We start from the raw sequence: 14938 nt of genomic DNA on the forward strand, positions 1-14938 counted from the left end.
CGTTAAAATTTATAAATATTTTATAAAACAAAATTATTTTTTCTGTGTTATAATTTCTTAGTGGGTAAACGTTGTCTTATTGTCCCCTATGATGCTTCGCCACTCATACTACAATAATTTATATTTTTGATTAAGAAAAAAATTGTAATAAGACCTGAAAAAATAATATTTTATTAGTTAAAAATACAAAAAAAAAGTCACATTCAGAGAATAAAAAAATATTCATGTAAAAAAATATTAGTACATTTTTAAAAATACAAAAATGTGCAATAAAAACATAATTAAACTATATAATATATCAGTCAGAACATAATGTTAAAGTATTAATATTTAATATATATCTATATGTATACCTATGTATAATATATAAATATATATATTTGTGTATACAAGTTAATATAATTTTATAGTTAGGTATTTTAGTCAAAATATTTGTGTTACCCAACATAAAATCATAAGTATTATATTTTTTGATTTTATCATCATTTATTGGTTAATTTTCACTTTTCCCCAATACCCAAACAATATTTATAGTTTAACATTTTTTGTAAAAAAAAAAAATCATCACAATTTGTTATTAACATGTTACAGCTGCAAACTATAAACCAATTGACAATTATAATATTAAGAAAAGTTTAATTAATTGAGTCTTATTTAATTGTATGAGATTTTAAAATAAATCTATCTGACTATTTGATCAATGTATCTACTATGTTTAAATGTCTTTTATTTTAAATATAGTAGTTACATTTGTAAAAATGTAAACAATCAAATAAAAATCAATTAATTTATAGGATAATTAAATATTATAACAATAATAATTTATAACCAAGATTAATATATATATATATTATATGAATTAGTTTGTAGAACATATAATAGTACACAATGACACAATGTACCGTTGTTAATTTAGATTAATTTAATCTATAATTAGATAACAAGGGTATTTTATAAAAATTTTAAAGTTAGCCTAAACTTTACTCAAATTCCAGATCTAAAATATAATCTTATTATATCTGAAATATAATATTTTTTTATGCAAACAACTAATGAATCTATATTATCCATACAATATGATATCTGTTTAGTATATTATTAATGAGTTATATTTAAACATTTTAAAAATGTATACAAATAATAATATTTTAATATAGGTTATGTAATATTTTTTTTCCAGAGTTATATAATTTAATAATTATTTATATATTTATTAAATAATTACCATTGTTGTCGTGTTTTTGTATGTTCTACAATCTACAATATAATAAATAGTTATGAGAATACTAATAAGATAGGTAATAAAAAAATAGAGAATCAAAAATAAAATGTTATAAATTAATACATTTGGTTGATTATGATAGAAACCAATTTGCTGCCATATTTCAGGACTGTACAACAGTATTCTGATCATTTTGACTTTCTGTTCTTTTAAACATAGCCATGATCCTAGGGCACCGGGGGCACATCGGTACTTTTCTTGAATCATAACATTTCTTGTGGTAACATGACCCACAGTCCACACATCTTGTAACCAATCTAAAGTCCCAAGGAAAAAGTATTTTGTTGTTGTTGCATATTTCACAAACAAACCCTCTTGCTTGGCACAACTATAAATTACAGTAATGAGCATTAACAAAATTTTTGTATAAAATATTTGTTTTTTTTTACCTGACAATTTATAACGTGCTTATTACAGACAAGAATAAGGTTTTGTAACTTTTTACTGAGCTCTCCATTTTTGACATCCACCAAGTTTTGGATTGAATACAGGTCCGGCTTAAGTATTATATGAGCGTCCAAAATTTCCAATGACTCTTTTAATCTATTAATGTCAAAATTAAAAATGTTTATTGCTTGCGTAAGTACTAAAATACAAAGCATAATACTATAATAATAAGAACGTGAACAACGACTCTAGTGTAAATTTATTTCAACCTGTCGGCATATCTGCATAAGAATATGAAATCTTTGATATAATATAATTGCATCCGATACGTTCGAACTTTGTCTAGGCCTCGGGCGCGCTTGTACAAAACGCTATTCAAGTCTGTTATGTTGAATAATGGATCGAATAGTATTTTTTCAAGCAGATTGAATGAGAAACACGACACCGGATACCTAAACAAATAATACACATATTACAATATTATGGACAAATTTGCGGCACTCATGTGACGTACTTCGAAAAATCCCATTTTCCGATTATCCGACCGGGTATGATGGCAGTTTTATCTACATGACACCCTGTGCAAAAATACCGACCCAAGTAAAAGCAATAACGAAACTTCGAAGCGTACTTTACTGCTACTTTCATGCTACAACCAGCACATCTATAACCTTGTAATTCCATTATGTTTTTCCTACTGCAAACATAAAAATCAATACACGTTAAATAGCTGTTTAACACACATTTTTTTCATAACAATTTCGTCAATATCTATCACAATATAAAAAAAAAAATGTTGTAGAATTGTGTATAGACGTTTTAATACTTGTCATTAATGTCATTGAAACAATAACATAATATTGAAAAGTTTTTGATCAATATAATATGTATAATGTATAGCATGGGTCACTAAATGGCGGCCCGCAGACAAAGAATAAATAACAGATTTTACGAGTTACGATAACATTATATTATGTGTTATTGTTGTAAATTATTGAATGTACTTGAAATTTTGATGGCCCGCGAGAATTTTCAAATTCCTAATGTGTATATTATTTTATTATAATTATTTATTATTTTTTTTAAAGTGTTCCTGACAGAGTTATCTAACTTATTGATAATATTAATTAACATTTTAGCAGTTTAACAATTGATAATGCATAATTATAAAAATAAAAATAAATTATATAGAAGTAGTATTACTGGTGTCGAGACAGAGCATCACAAGGACGTCCACGCTTGAGTCGTCGGAGGGTAGACTTATCACTGAGTTTAAAGTATTTCGCGCTTTTTGCATTTTTAAGATGGCTAAAGAAATTGATCATGAGATTTTGTATGTAGTTTTTAATTATTGCGAGTTTGGAGTCAGCGTGGAGTGCTTCATTTCTGACGAACCAAGGCGCGTTGGATATAGTGCGTAATATCTTAGATTGGATACTAATTTATTATAAAAACACATACAAATTTTTAGCGAGTGATGAGTAGTGTGGAGACTCACCTCAACTGCATGATGGAAAAGACATTTGATGAAATGCAAATTATTTATAACAAACACAAAGCACAAAATACAAAATAAAACACAGAAATTAAATGAATTAGTATTTTTTTTTAAACATTTTAGTTTGCTTACATTGGTGACGGATGACTAGTGAATATAATTTGCGGTCGTGGTGGCGCCCAATCACTAGTGCCTCGCAAGCGAGATGAAGTCTCTAAACGATCATCAGTGGGCTCAAACGGGTTGACGGGCCAGCTCGATGGCAAAGGTAAAATCTGCAATTTCCAAACATAAAATATTATGTATATTATTTTAATTTCCAAAAAATTCTGTGCTGAAGTCATGCCACCTCACGCACCAATAATATATGTTGTATGTATCATACGCTATGATAGTTTAAATTTATAAAAGGGCGTGAATGGATATTTGATTTTGCGCATTAGCATTTAAGTAGTTTATTCTAACTATTTCTAAATAATTAATTATCATAATTATAATTAATATTTATAGTACAAATAACGTAAAATATCTGGAGAAGTCAAATTATGTGGGTGGGTTCACAGAAATATTCTTAGCTGACTCGAAAAATCCCTTAATTTCAAGCATATAGTCTACACCGTGTGCAATGTTGTAGTGATAATAGATTATAACTTTATAAGTGACGACGTACTCGTTGTGGGACATCATTTTCTGATATTAGCCACTGGACATTGACGTCAACGGGCCAGTTGTTCTTTTGGCTAATCTGGCGGATCAATGATCGCGCAACGCTTTCTGCCGTGACCGTCGAGCACACGCTAGCCGATCGCGTCCGGTCTGCATTCGAGTACGGCAATGAGCCCATCGACGAACTACACACAGAGAACATTGACGAACAGATGCTGTCATCATCTAACTCGAAATCGTCCATATCATCCGTGGTAGACATGCTAGATGTAGTTGAGCAGTAAGAAGACGTCAGCGAACTCATCGTGGCTAGAAAAAATATATATAAAAACATAATTTTTCGATAATTTATACAACACGAAGCAACAAGTCAAAATCTCGCGTTTACAACACAGAAAGGAAGGCGTGTCGATCGCCACCATCTGTATCAGACTATCAGCAGCTTAATAATATAGAGAGATTCTAGGGAGGCCATTAAATATTATATAAACGAAATTTAATTTTTGAAAAATTCTGTAGAATTTAATTTTAAATTTAATTATAAAAATATATCATTACAATTTTTAATAAAAAAAATTTAAAAGTGTATTAAGTACTTTAAAATGTATTATTAAATAAAAAAATACCTTTTAACTGTCATATAATATATACTATGAATAATATATATGATAAATGTATACCTTACATACAACAAAATATAGTATAATATTTATAGATAATATCTACTACCATTGATTATAAATAGGTACTATAGTATTTAGGTTATAGATTTACATAGCCTAACCTATATTCAAAATTAACAATTAAAACTTCAATTAAACAAAAAAGTCTGATGAATAAACTGAAGATTTTGTTACCGGACTCAAATTTTAACATTATTTCATAAACGACAATAACACTTGTAATTGTTACCGCATTAGTTTACTTACATTCGGTTAAACAATCGGAAGACGACGTGCCGGCCGTCGGCGTCTGTTCGATCTGTAACTTTTGTCTACGCCGACAACGGATTCTGTGTTTCAGCCGATTTATCTCTTCGTCACTCTCATCGATCACCTCGTCAGTGAATTTCAGTTTTTGATTACATTTAATCTGAAAACGTCGAATACAATACGTACATGCATGAGATAACGGTAACCCATTAACGATAAAACAATCACGATTATAATAAATGTATAAAATATATTAACGGATATTAGCAAACAATAATGTATACGCCATTAAAAATAAAACAAACGAAAATAAAATAGGTAAGTAGGTCAGGGTGCGTACATTTCGATGATGCGCAATTTTTTAATGAAATGAAAACAAAAAATAAGTAAAAATAACCGACCGCGGGGGTGTAAAAGTAAAAACTAAAGCAATATGACGACATAAATGAAATAATCATGCAGGTATAATTGTTAGAATATAATATACATGAATATACGTTTTAGAAAATTTTAAAAATAATAATATTAATATTTTGATGTCTTACACGTCATTATACATCTCAACATCTGTAGGATACTTTTAGAGGAGTATACGATGTGCGTGTGTGTGTATATGTATTTATACATATATAAAGAGTGAATATACACATACGTAAACATTATATATAGGGAGATTATTTTATCATTAAAAAGTCATTTTCTTAATCTATTTTTAAATTGTGATTTTGAAATTATTTTTTTATTTACATAATTTAAAGCACAATTACAGATGGCTATTTTAAAAACAAATTATATTTTATATTATTTTTACTATATCTATCATTTTTATAGACAGAAATTAGAATATTTTTCTGACAATAATTATTGAATATCGAATCAGTATCAAATTAGTTACTCACATAAACAACATTCAATGTTTAGATGAAATGAGTTGTGTAACAGTAGTACAAACTATAAATTGAATGTTAGTACACTACACTCCACTGATCTAAGCTTTAAATATCTATTCAAACTAATTTTAACTATTGTTTTGAAGTTCAATGAAAAATGTATGTTGTTATTTAATGGGGTAAAAAGCTTAAAATATAATAATAACATTTAGGTAACGATAAACAATACTAAAAGAATAAAAATAAAAATTATGTTTAGTTGTAACTATATAAAAAATAAAAACAAAAATTATGTTTGATTGTAACTATATAAAAAATAAAAACAAAAATATTTTCAAAAACACATTAATTTACTGAGAAAATGGCAATTCAATGATATAAGAATCGCCATACATAAAGGGGATACTGTGTGATGGTATTAAATGGCACACTGCGATGTCGAGGATGCGTATTGCGTGAGTAGGTTTCTTTTTCTCCCAACTGCTGATGAGCAGGAGACATTCGGCTGGAATCCCCTGGCAAGACCAATACCGCTACGACCGTTGCACACTTGCAGTGGACAAAAAATTGACGTAGCCGTCGTTGTGACAAAAAAATATTTGTCTACATAATGTATAGGTACAGTAGGTATAAGTAAAATTATTATAGTGTTTGTTCCATACTATATTATATTAATCACATGCAGTTAAAACCCAATTATAGCTTGACTGCTGACAACCAATTTTTATTTTTTTAAACTGTTGACTATTTATCAAAGTTAAGGTAATTAATATTTTAGTTCTTATGGGAAGGAGAATTTAATTCTAAACAAGAAAAATTAAGTTAACTGATAGAAACTTACACATTGGTAGTTGCTTATAGTATCAATTATAAACGAAAAATGAGTTTCTACGTGTATGATATAGCGTAGAAGTAATAATAATTAATTTTAATCTATAAAAATTCAAGCGTTTTTTAACTTTTTCCATTTAGAGTTTATTTTTTGTCAAAATATATTAAATTATTATTTATTACATCGGCTGAACCACATGGCAGATATAGTAATAAAAACAATAGTTCAGTATAATTATATACTTATTATATACTTACTTGTTCAATTGTGCCAATGATTGCTTCAGAAATTTTGAAATGTGCATTTTCACGATCAAGTTCAGCATTGGCTTGAAGGAACTGTCCAGAAGATAAAAATTTGAACAAATCTTGATCAGGAAAATATGAAGATACTAGTCCAAATGTTCCCACATACTTAGAAGGTGGAAATTCATCATAAGGTATTAAAGTTCTGGATCCATCAGAGATATTGCTTCGAGTATCGTCATCAGATTCTTCTAATATTTTCAATGGGAGTGTTAACAATTTTGACTGTCGTTTAGTTCGTTTGGGTAAATCACTATTCAATATCTGATGTTTGTTTGGATTGTCATTATCGTTTAAAAGCTGTTCATAATTTACATCCAATAACTTAGGGAGCAAAACCTGTGCTGTAGTTTCTATTGTTGCAGCCTTAAGGGTATAATCTAATGAGTAGTCAGATGTTTGCAATGTGTCAAAACTCAATGACCGTCTGAGTTTTAGTTGATCAAATGTCTTATAAATATCGGGCCAACTTTTATAACATTGTCTTTTAGACAAGTGTTTAATTTTATGCTTAGGTAAATCATTATGATGTTCAGTATTCATATTATGTTCATTGATGTTTTCAGAAGATTTATACTTCAAGATATTTGTTAATGAACCCAATTGTTTGAAATATCTACTGTGTGTTTGCTTATACTTCGATTTTGGCAAAGTAGTACAATGTTCACTTTTAGATGAATAATTTAAATACTAAAAATGATTAAAAATATATTATTAACAACAGTATTTACCTAGTTAATCAAAAAATGGCTTACTAATTTAGGATTAATTTCCAGTAATAAAGAAGGTTGATTCAGTTCAACAGCTCTTAGACATAATAATGCAGCATCGCTATACTCCTTTTGACATAAAAAAGCTTCTGGCTTATAACATTTATACAGATGATCTTTGTCAGACAATAATAATCCAAGTTTTTCAGATAGTGAATGGTTTTCAAGACTGAAACATTTTAATATAAAATTTTACTTTAATAAAGTAATCAGCATTAAATTAGTAAAATAATAAAAATGATAATTAATAATAATCCTTTTAGATAACAATAACAACATTCTTATTGAATAACAGTAGCAGTTTTAAGAGAAACAAGAGTAGGATAACCTCCACTCTTATAACTGTTTTAATTTTTTTTAATATGCAAATATTAAAAAATTATCATTCATTACATTCATTAACAATAAATATTAGTGGCACGATGAAGCGCAGTGTACACACTAATTGCTTGACGGCACTAGTGTTAAGCAAGTGACTCCGTTGCTAATTCCCAGGTGGGTGACACTCGAGGAAATTTAGCAGTATACATATTATATCCTAACCTAACCATGATTATCGAGATATATAGACATATAGTATCTAATTGTATCTCTTTAAAAATAAAAAAACTGTCTTTAGCAAAAAAATGAATACATTTTGTTTTTGTACTTATGGTACTAAAATACTAAATATTCTCCTCTTTTGAATGTCAAAACTACTATTTTTATTTCTTTCATTTTTATTTTATTATCATTTTATTTAAATGCAGCAAAAAACGTATTTATAATTTTAATGTTAAATTAAAATCATTGCATACCAAAATTTATTTTGATTAGAGTGTGGATAAAATCACATTAGCTAATATCACTTTATGTATTTTCAATCTATAATTTTTTTAAAGAAATAAAGATAAAATAATATATCCAGCTTAAATTATTATCTTAACAAAATTGTCAGACACAATTTTTAGAGCATTTTTTCAATACAAAAATGTGGAAAATAGAAATTTATAAATACATGTTAATAAGTAAACTTAATACATTATCTAAAATAATATAAATCTTGAATAATCATGAAAATCAATCTTAAATACATTTTAATGCAATAATATTAATTATATAAAATTACTTACAAAGTACAAGTACAGTCAGATATAGTTCTTATATATGTATATATTTATTATGCAAAACCTATGATTATGTAGAAAAATAATATATTATGGTGATTTATTACATTTTAGTATTAATTAAATAAATATATTTATTAATTTAGTTAGTTTTGGTTAGTTTTTTAACTTTCAAAATATTAATACTTATGTTAAATTTTAACGCATTTGATATAAGTAATTACTAACAAAAAAAAAAATACTAAAATAATTATAATACATTAATACTGTTCATTGAATAAAAAAAAGTCTACTTGTAGTATTTAAAATATTTACTGTTTGAAGTAGAGTAAATTATCAATCAAATTTTAAAACAGAAATAATGTGTTTTGAATTTTGAGTTTACTTATAGAGGACAATAGAATAATTTGAAATATAATCCATCACTAGACAATACATTTGCAAAAGGTTAATCATTAATTTGTCAGCCCTATACAATTAATAAATTACAAACCTCACACTTAAAATCTCATTATTTTAATACAACTAATCTTTTAAAATTACCACACCATTCATTAAACATATTATAATTATAATTCATTGTATAATTTTTTTTAGTTTTTTCATGGCTTAATTAACACTAAAATCTTCATTTTTATTTTTTATTTTAAACATGACTAATGAAATAACTATATTGATATTTTTACATATATTCAAGCATAGTTATTGAATAGACTAAATTTAACATAGAGATTATATAGAGAATATAATATATTCCTATATAATTTTACTCTAATAACTTAAATTATTTTCAAAAGTGAGAAAGTCCACACAAATTAGGAGTAAACTGCAAAATAGTCTATTACACCCATTAATAACTAGACAAACCTAATTGGTAAAACTAAATAAAAAAATTAGAAGCAAAGACTTCTATAGGTGAGATATTTATAATAATATATACAACTATATATAGAGTACAAAGAGTACATATGTAATATGATAAATTCAATTCAAAACTAGAAATTTAGATATTATGTTGATAATTTAGCATACAAATTGAAATAAGTACATATAAATTATCTCATAATTTGAATATAATCAGTATTGGTGAATAATAAACAACATTTGAAGGATTGATAAATACAATAGAATTTTGAAGATATACATAAGTAGCCCAATGTAAAATCTCAGTTTATTGTAATATTATCATGAAATTATTTTGATAAATCAATTGTTGTACGCTATTGAATGTTATCCATGACATTAAAATAAATAAAAATGTGTAAAGAAAGAAGAGAGATTTATCTAGGTTTCATAGAGGAGAATATTTATCATGTGTTTTACATATACTCAAATAAAAAACAAAAATAAATTTTCATTTGTAAATAAAATAACCCTTTTATAACTTAAAAAAATAAATTATGGTTATTCAACCATTATATATTTTATAACTAACACAATCATAGGCGTAACTAGGAGGAGAGCTTAAGTGAGCTTCAGCCCCTCCTTCAGAATTTTTGGGTAAATGTATGTGCATATAAACATATTAGTATTAACTTAATTTTTGTCTACACATAACAAAATATAATGTTTCATATAAACAAATAATCATTCAAACCAGTTGTAAACACCAATAGGAACAATAAATAATAATCAAATTAAAAAAAATTTGCTATAAAACATTTTTAGGAATTTAGTTACCCCCCTAACTTAAAGGACTAGTTACGCCTATGAACACAAAGCATAGGAAATTAAATGTAAAAAAAATAGTTGATACTGAAGGAATTAAGTTAGGGATTTTGTTTATAAATGGGCAAATAGTATTATTTAGTCAAAAATAAATAGGTCCATAAATAATATCATTAATATCATAATAAGTATGATAGTACCTAATATTAAACTATATACAAATAGGTACTAAGGTACTAATACTATAAAGTATTAATCAATTAGTGTCGATTATCTACACTACCAGCAAACAGTTAACACATCTAAACAAATTGGTAGAGACATTACCAAATAACTTTAAAGTAATTTTTAAATTATAAAATTGTATTTATTAACTAGTGGATAACTAATTGACTTATGTGTCATGACATACCTTTTATATATCCATAATGATGATTTATCCAAATTTTCATTTTTAGGGCATGTATTTCTAGAAAATGTGCATAATGATGCTATTGTTGGGTGCAACCAATTGATTCCTTGAATAAAATGCCAAACAGCATCTTCAGCCTTTAGAAAAATATAGTTAAACATTGTTGCTATTTGCTAATTCTATACAAAATCATCTTTATTGCAATTAAAGTATTCCTATTTAATTAAATCAAAATCGATATGTGGACGTTCTTGAAAACTAACTAACAGGGTATCTAGTTATTTCATAATTTGAATAAGTATTTTGATATAATTATTTTGAGCCATAATACAGAAATAAAATATAACTAAACTACACAATTATGCAATAACCAAAATATATGCATGGGCGTGCTCACAGGGGGGAGGTCATGGGGGCTCAAACCCTACCCCATTGACCATACTATTTTTATTTTTAATTATAAAATAAATAATGCATCTTAAAATGTACTTGTCGAATTATTTTATCATAAAATATCCCAATTTGTATTTTATTGTTAAATGCTTCCACCATTGAGTATGTTACAAGCTTCTTTACTCATCTGGCAGTTAAACCAGAAGTATAAAGCATATATTGTATATTGTATATTAATAGGGCGATTCGGAAGTTGATGACCTTAAAAACATTAAAAAATTACAAATATTTGTTTTAAAATAATAAAAATTTATTTTTTTAAAAATTGCACTCCATTTTACTAAAAAATTCTATTAACATTTATCAAAGCTTACAAATTACTCAAAATATGACATAAAAATGACAAAAAATTTCCTTAAAAATTACAAACATAATAGACGTACGCGAGCACAACCGACATTCAAAAATATTACGAAAAAATAATAAAATTTAGGTACTTACAATAATATTCACTACAACAGGACAATGAGAACTGTAATCGGTGAGATAAAAACGGATAGGTACTAATCTTAGTAGTAATTTTAAAGTTTTAAGTAAGTTATGGGAATAATGGTCGACAAGAAACTATAAGAAGTGAACTAATTTGAAATCAATAAAATGACTAAAAATGCCAAAAAATGACTTAAAAAGTAAATGAACACAAAAAAAATACAAAATAAAAATTAGTTGTTCAGATTCACATGATAATAAAACAAATTTGTAGCCAGGAAAGAACCGTCTAAAAAGTTCCAAAAAAATGTAACATGCCTCAACTTCCGAGCCCTAAATAAAAAAAACAAATGGTCAAGATAGGTAAAAGTCAAGCTCCTTCAATTTTACTTGAAAACATCCCCACATAAATTTTCAAAGCACGCCCCTGAATATATGTGTCTATTTATAACTAGAAATGATTTATACAACTTAATAAAAATGCATTTCTTATTTGAATAGTATAATGATTGGTGAACTTAGGGGGTAATAAAAAAACTATGCCTCACAGGACATAACAAGCGACAAAATAAATACATTTCTTACATATCTACAACTTTGTTTAAATGTAATAAAACTAATATATCATTAAAATTGATTTCAAAAAGTAGTATACTAGTCCAAACAATTTTTTTACACTACTAAATTAAAATAATTGAAATGAATATATGAGGAGTTTCACTTGTTACTGCTATTATATGGACATCAAAACTATTTTGCACCTACTGAGCTAATCTTCTGCAAGCGCCCTCAACTAGATGTAATGATATTAATATACATCAATGTATAATAATATAGGTAACATAGTTAAAAATCAAAGGTTACATTAAGGTTAACAGTTCTATAGTTATAAAAAATATGTTTATTATATTGGTATAGTGGTATAAATATCTAAATATAATTTATCATTATTTAAAATTTGATTTTTTTTTTTTAATAAGTAGGCTATTTTCAGTATATTAAATTGATTAATTTAATGGTAAACAAAAATTGAATAGACCAATCACGGGACAAAATATGTTTAAGGAACTTAGGTACTAACTCATAGCTAATTTATTAAATATTTATAGTGATTGTTTATACGATGTCATTTAAAGGTTTTCTAAATTAAATCTTAATATAGTGAACATTGAAAGTGTTAAGTTTGTTTATTTAGTTTTTTTTTTTTTGAGATAAATTCACTATCTATCTACCTATATAATATAATTATTAAAAGGCCTAAAATGTAAATAATACAATGAGTATTATAATAGGTATACTTAAATATTTTTAAATTTTAAATTCACACAGATTTTAAAAATATTATATTATACAAAGAAAATACATTTAACTGAGGTAAATTTTGAGTAAAATTTATTAAATCACCTAAATTGCATATAAACACGCCCCTAAAGTTCTACTTACATTTGAATTTATTGTTAAACATCCATGACTAAAAATATTCATCATAATTGAATGTAGTCGATCTAAGCCACCACATACTTCCCAAGTATTGGTTTGAGCGGACATAGACAAACATTCTACAGTTGATTTCAGAAGATCTAGTATCGCAGGCAGTTCTTCCATCTATTTGAATATTTTGATAGAACTACAAGTATACACTTGATGAAACATTAAAAATAATTTGTTCATCTATTTGTTTAATCACAAAAGTATTTATAGAAACAATGAGTATTGAGTCTTTGGTGTCAGTATATAACAATAATTCATTAGAGTTTAATAATAAAAATAAATTAATTAATAGTAGGTAGGTAGAACATTTATTATGATGTATATACGACGTGTATAACATACATAAACATTACTCATACATAGTTAGATAATAATAAATAATGATAGCATTTATATTTAATTTAAATAAAATATATCGCAATCACAAATTGTAAGTTTGCTTTACATTACACTGCCGTTCGTAAACAAAAATAAAAAATTATTTAAATTTTACATCATTTTATTATCCGTGAGAAAATGATGATTAAAGTATTAGACACGGTTATCTATGTGATAAATAGTGTAGCAAAAAAACATGATAATTGATAATACTAAATACATTATCGGTTATCAATATGACAATATGCGAAGTAAAGTATAAGATAAGACCATTATTTTAGTACACAGATATTATGTATATCATAACTTGTGGTCTGAACTCATAATTCATAGCTCTAATACTATATTATAATATTGTATAATAAATAATTTGTATTAGTATTATCACTATTATTGTACTATTGTAATAATGTAGTTCGTTGAATGCATTATGGAAACTAGTTTGTTTTTTTTGGTAAACAGAAAATTGAAGCTCAAAAATGTTTAAAGGAAAATAAAATGTTAAATTAATGTAACACACCGTTAAAATGGCCAATTGGTTACAAGACATTGAATTGATTTTTAAAATATTTTTGTAATGACTTTACTTTAATAAACCTGACCTAATGTATTGGAATAATTTTTAAACATTATTTAATAAATATTAGATAAAAATGTAGTATGATAATAAGGTAACATAATGTTAGTACTTCAGAAATCGACATTAGTTACAACTTTTAACAATATGACACACTTCTATCTTAAAATAATTTAAAAAAACGATTTTAAATTAATTTAAAATTTTGAACGTAGATATATGTTGGTACTGTTGGTAGGTACCTATTATAATGCAAATTGCAAACACAAAACCATCTTGTGCCGAGGTGTCTCAGAAGAAACGATATAGGTGCCTACCTTGCTTTATCGACTTCTTGTAATTATATATAGTATCTACATACTATACATTACTATGTAGGTCGTATAATCTAAAATATGTTATAAATCATAATCATATTGTGTACGATTCCCGAATATTATTACAAGATGATTCACTAAATAATTTGTCTTTAATAATTGATCTGATTTTTTAAAATTTCAAATATATCTACTTAAAGACTATTGTGTTTTCAAGGTCTTAAATTGTTTGTGCAACTACTAAAGAGTATCTTACGAAGATCTAAACTTCTACATGCCAAATGTAATCCTCAAATATTCATCTGTAAATTATTCTAAACATTTCGACATATGGTAATTAAGAAATTATTAAAGTATCTGTAAAGTTAGTATTGAACTAACAATATATATAATTTTTAAAAATGGTGCAATTTTAAATAATATTAGAACCAATAATACATATTGTATTTTACACTTGATACTTGATAAAAACATTTTTAAGGTCTATTATTCCTAGACTCCAAATATAAACATTTTACATTATAGATTAAAAATTAATAAGAAAC

The 14938-nt window shown here is 26.0% G+C and overlaps 1 protein-coding gene across 3 annotated transcripts; it reads right to left on the reverse strand.

Moving 5' to 3' along the window:
* Positions 1-1163: 1163 nt before the first annotated feature.
* LOC113557449 (run domain Beclin-1-interacting and cysteine-rich domain-containing protein) lies at positions 1164-13567 on the reverse strand. Of its 3 annotated transcripts, XM_026962978.1 has the most exons (12): positions 13074-13567; positions 10749-10885; positions 7548-7731; positions 6745-7482; positions 4763-4925; positions 3838-4142; positions 3300-3442; positions 2184-2366; positions 1939-2121; positions 1672-1825; positions 1346-1610; positions 1221-1257 (listed from the first exon to the last, which is right to left on the reverse strand). In XM_026962978.1, the coding sequence occupies exons 1-11, from the start codon at positions 13233-13235 to the stop codon at positions 1386-1388; spliced, it is 2577 nt and encodes an 858-aa protein (XP_026818779.1). In that variant the 5' UTR covers positions 13236-13567; the 3' UTR covers positions 1221-1257; positions 1346-1385. The 3 variants fall into 3 exon arrangements, with proteins under 3 accessions (XP_026818778.1, XP_026818779.1, XP_026818780.1); XM_026962977.1 differs by having other exon boundaries at positions 1164-1610; XM_026962979.1 differs by lacking the exons at positions 1221-1257; positions 1346-1610 and having other exon boundaries at positions 1687-1825; positions 1890-2121.
* Positions 13568-14938: the final 1371 nt, after the last annotated feature.

Source organism: Rhopalosiphum maidis, chromosome 3 (genome assembly GCF_003676215.2).
Source record: "Rhopalosiphum maidis isolate BTI-1 chromosome 3, ASM367621v3, whole genome shotgun sequence".
NCBI classification, from domain to species: domain Eukaryota; kingdom Metazoa; phylum Arthropoda; class Insecta; order Hemiptera; family Aphididae; genus Rhopalosiphum; species Rhopalosiphum maidis.

What these genes read in the sequence shown, in the direction of transcription:
- LOC113557449 (XM_026962977.1), bottom strand. Translation starts at nt 13,235, where the DNA reads ATGGAAGAACTGCCTGCGATACTAGATCTTCTGAAATCAACTGTAGAA. An exon ending in GTTTAACAATAAATTCAAAT is followed by an intron (nt 10,886 to 13,073) that starts GTAAGTAGAACT and finishes ATTTTTCTAAAG; the next exon opens with GCTGAAGATGCTGTTTGGCA. An exon ending in AGCACGTTATAAATTGTCAG is followed by an intron (nt 1,611 to 1,671) that starts GTAAAAAAAAAC and finishes TGTAATTTATAG; the next exon opens with TTGTGCCAAGCAAGAGGGTT.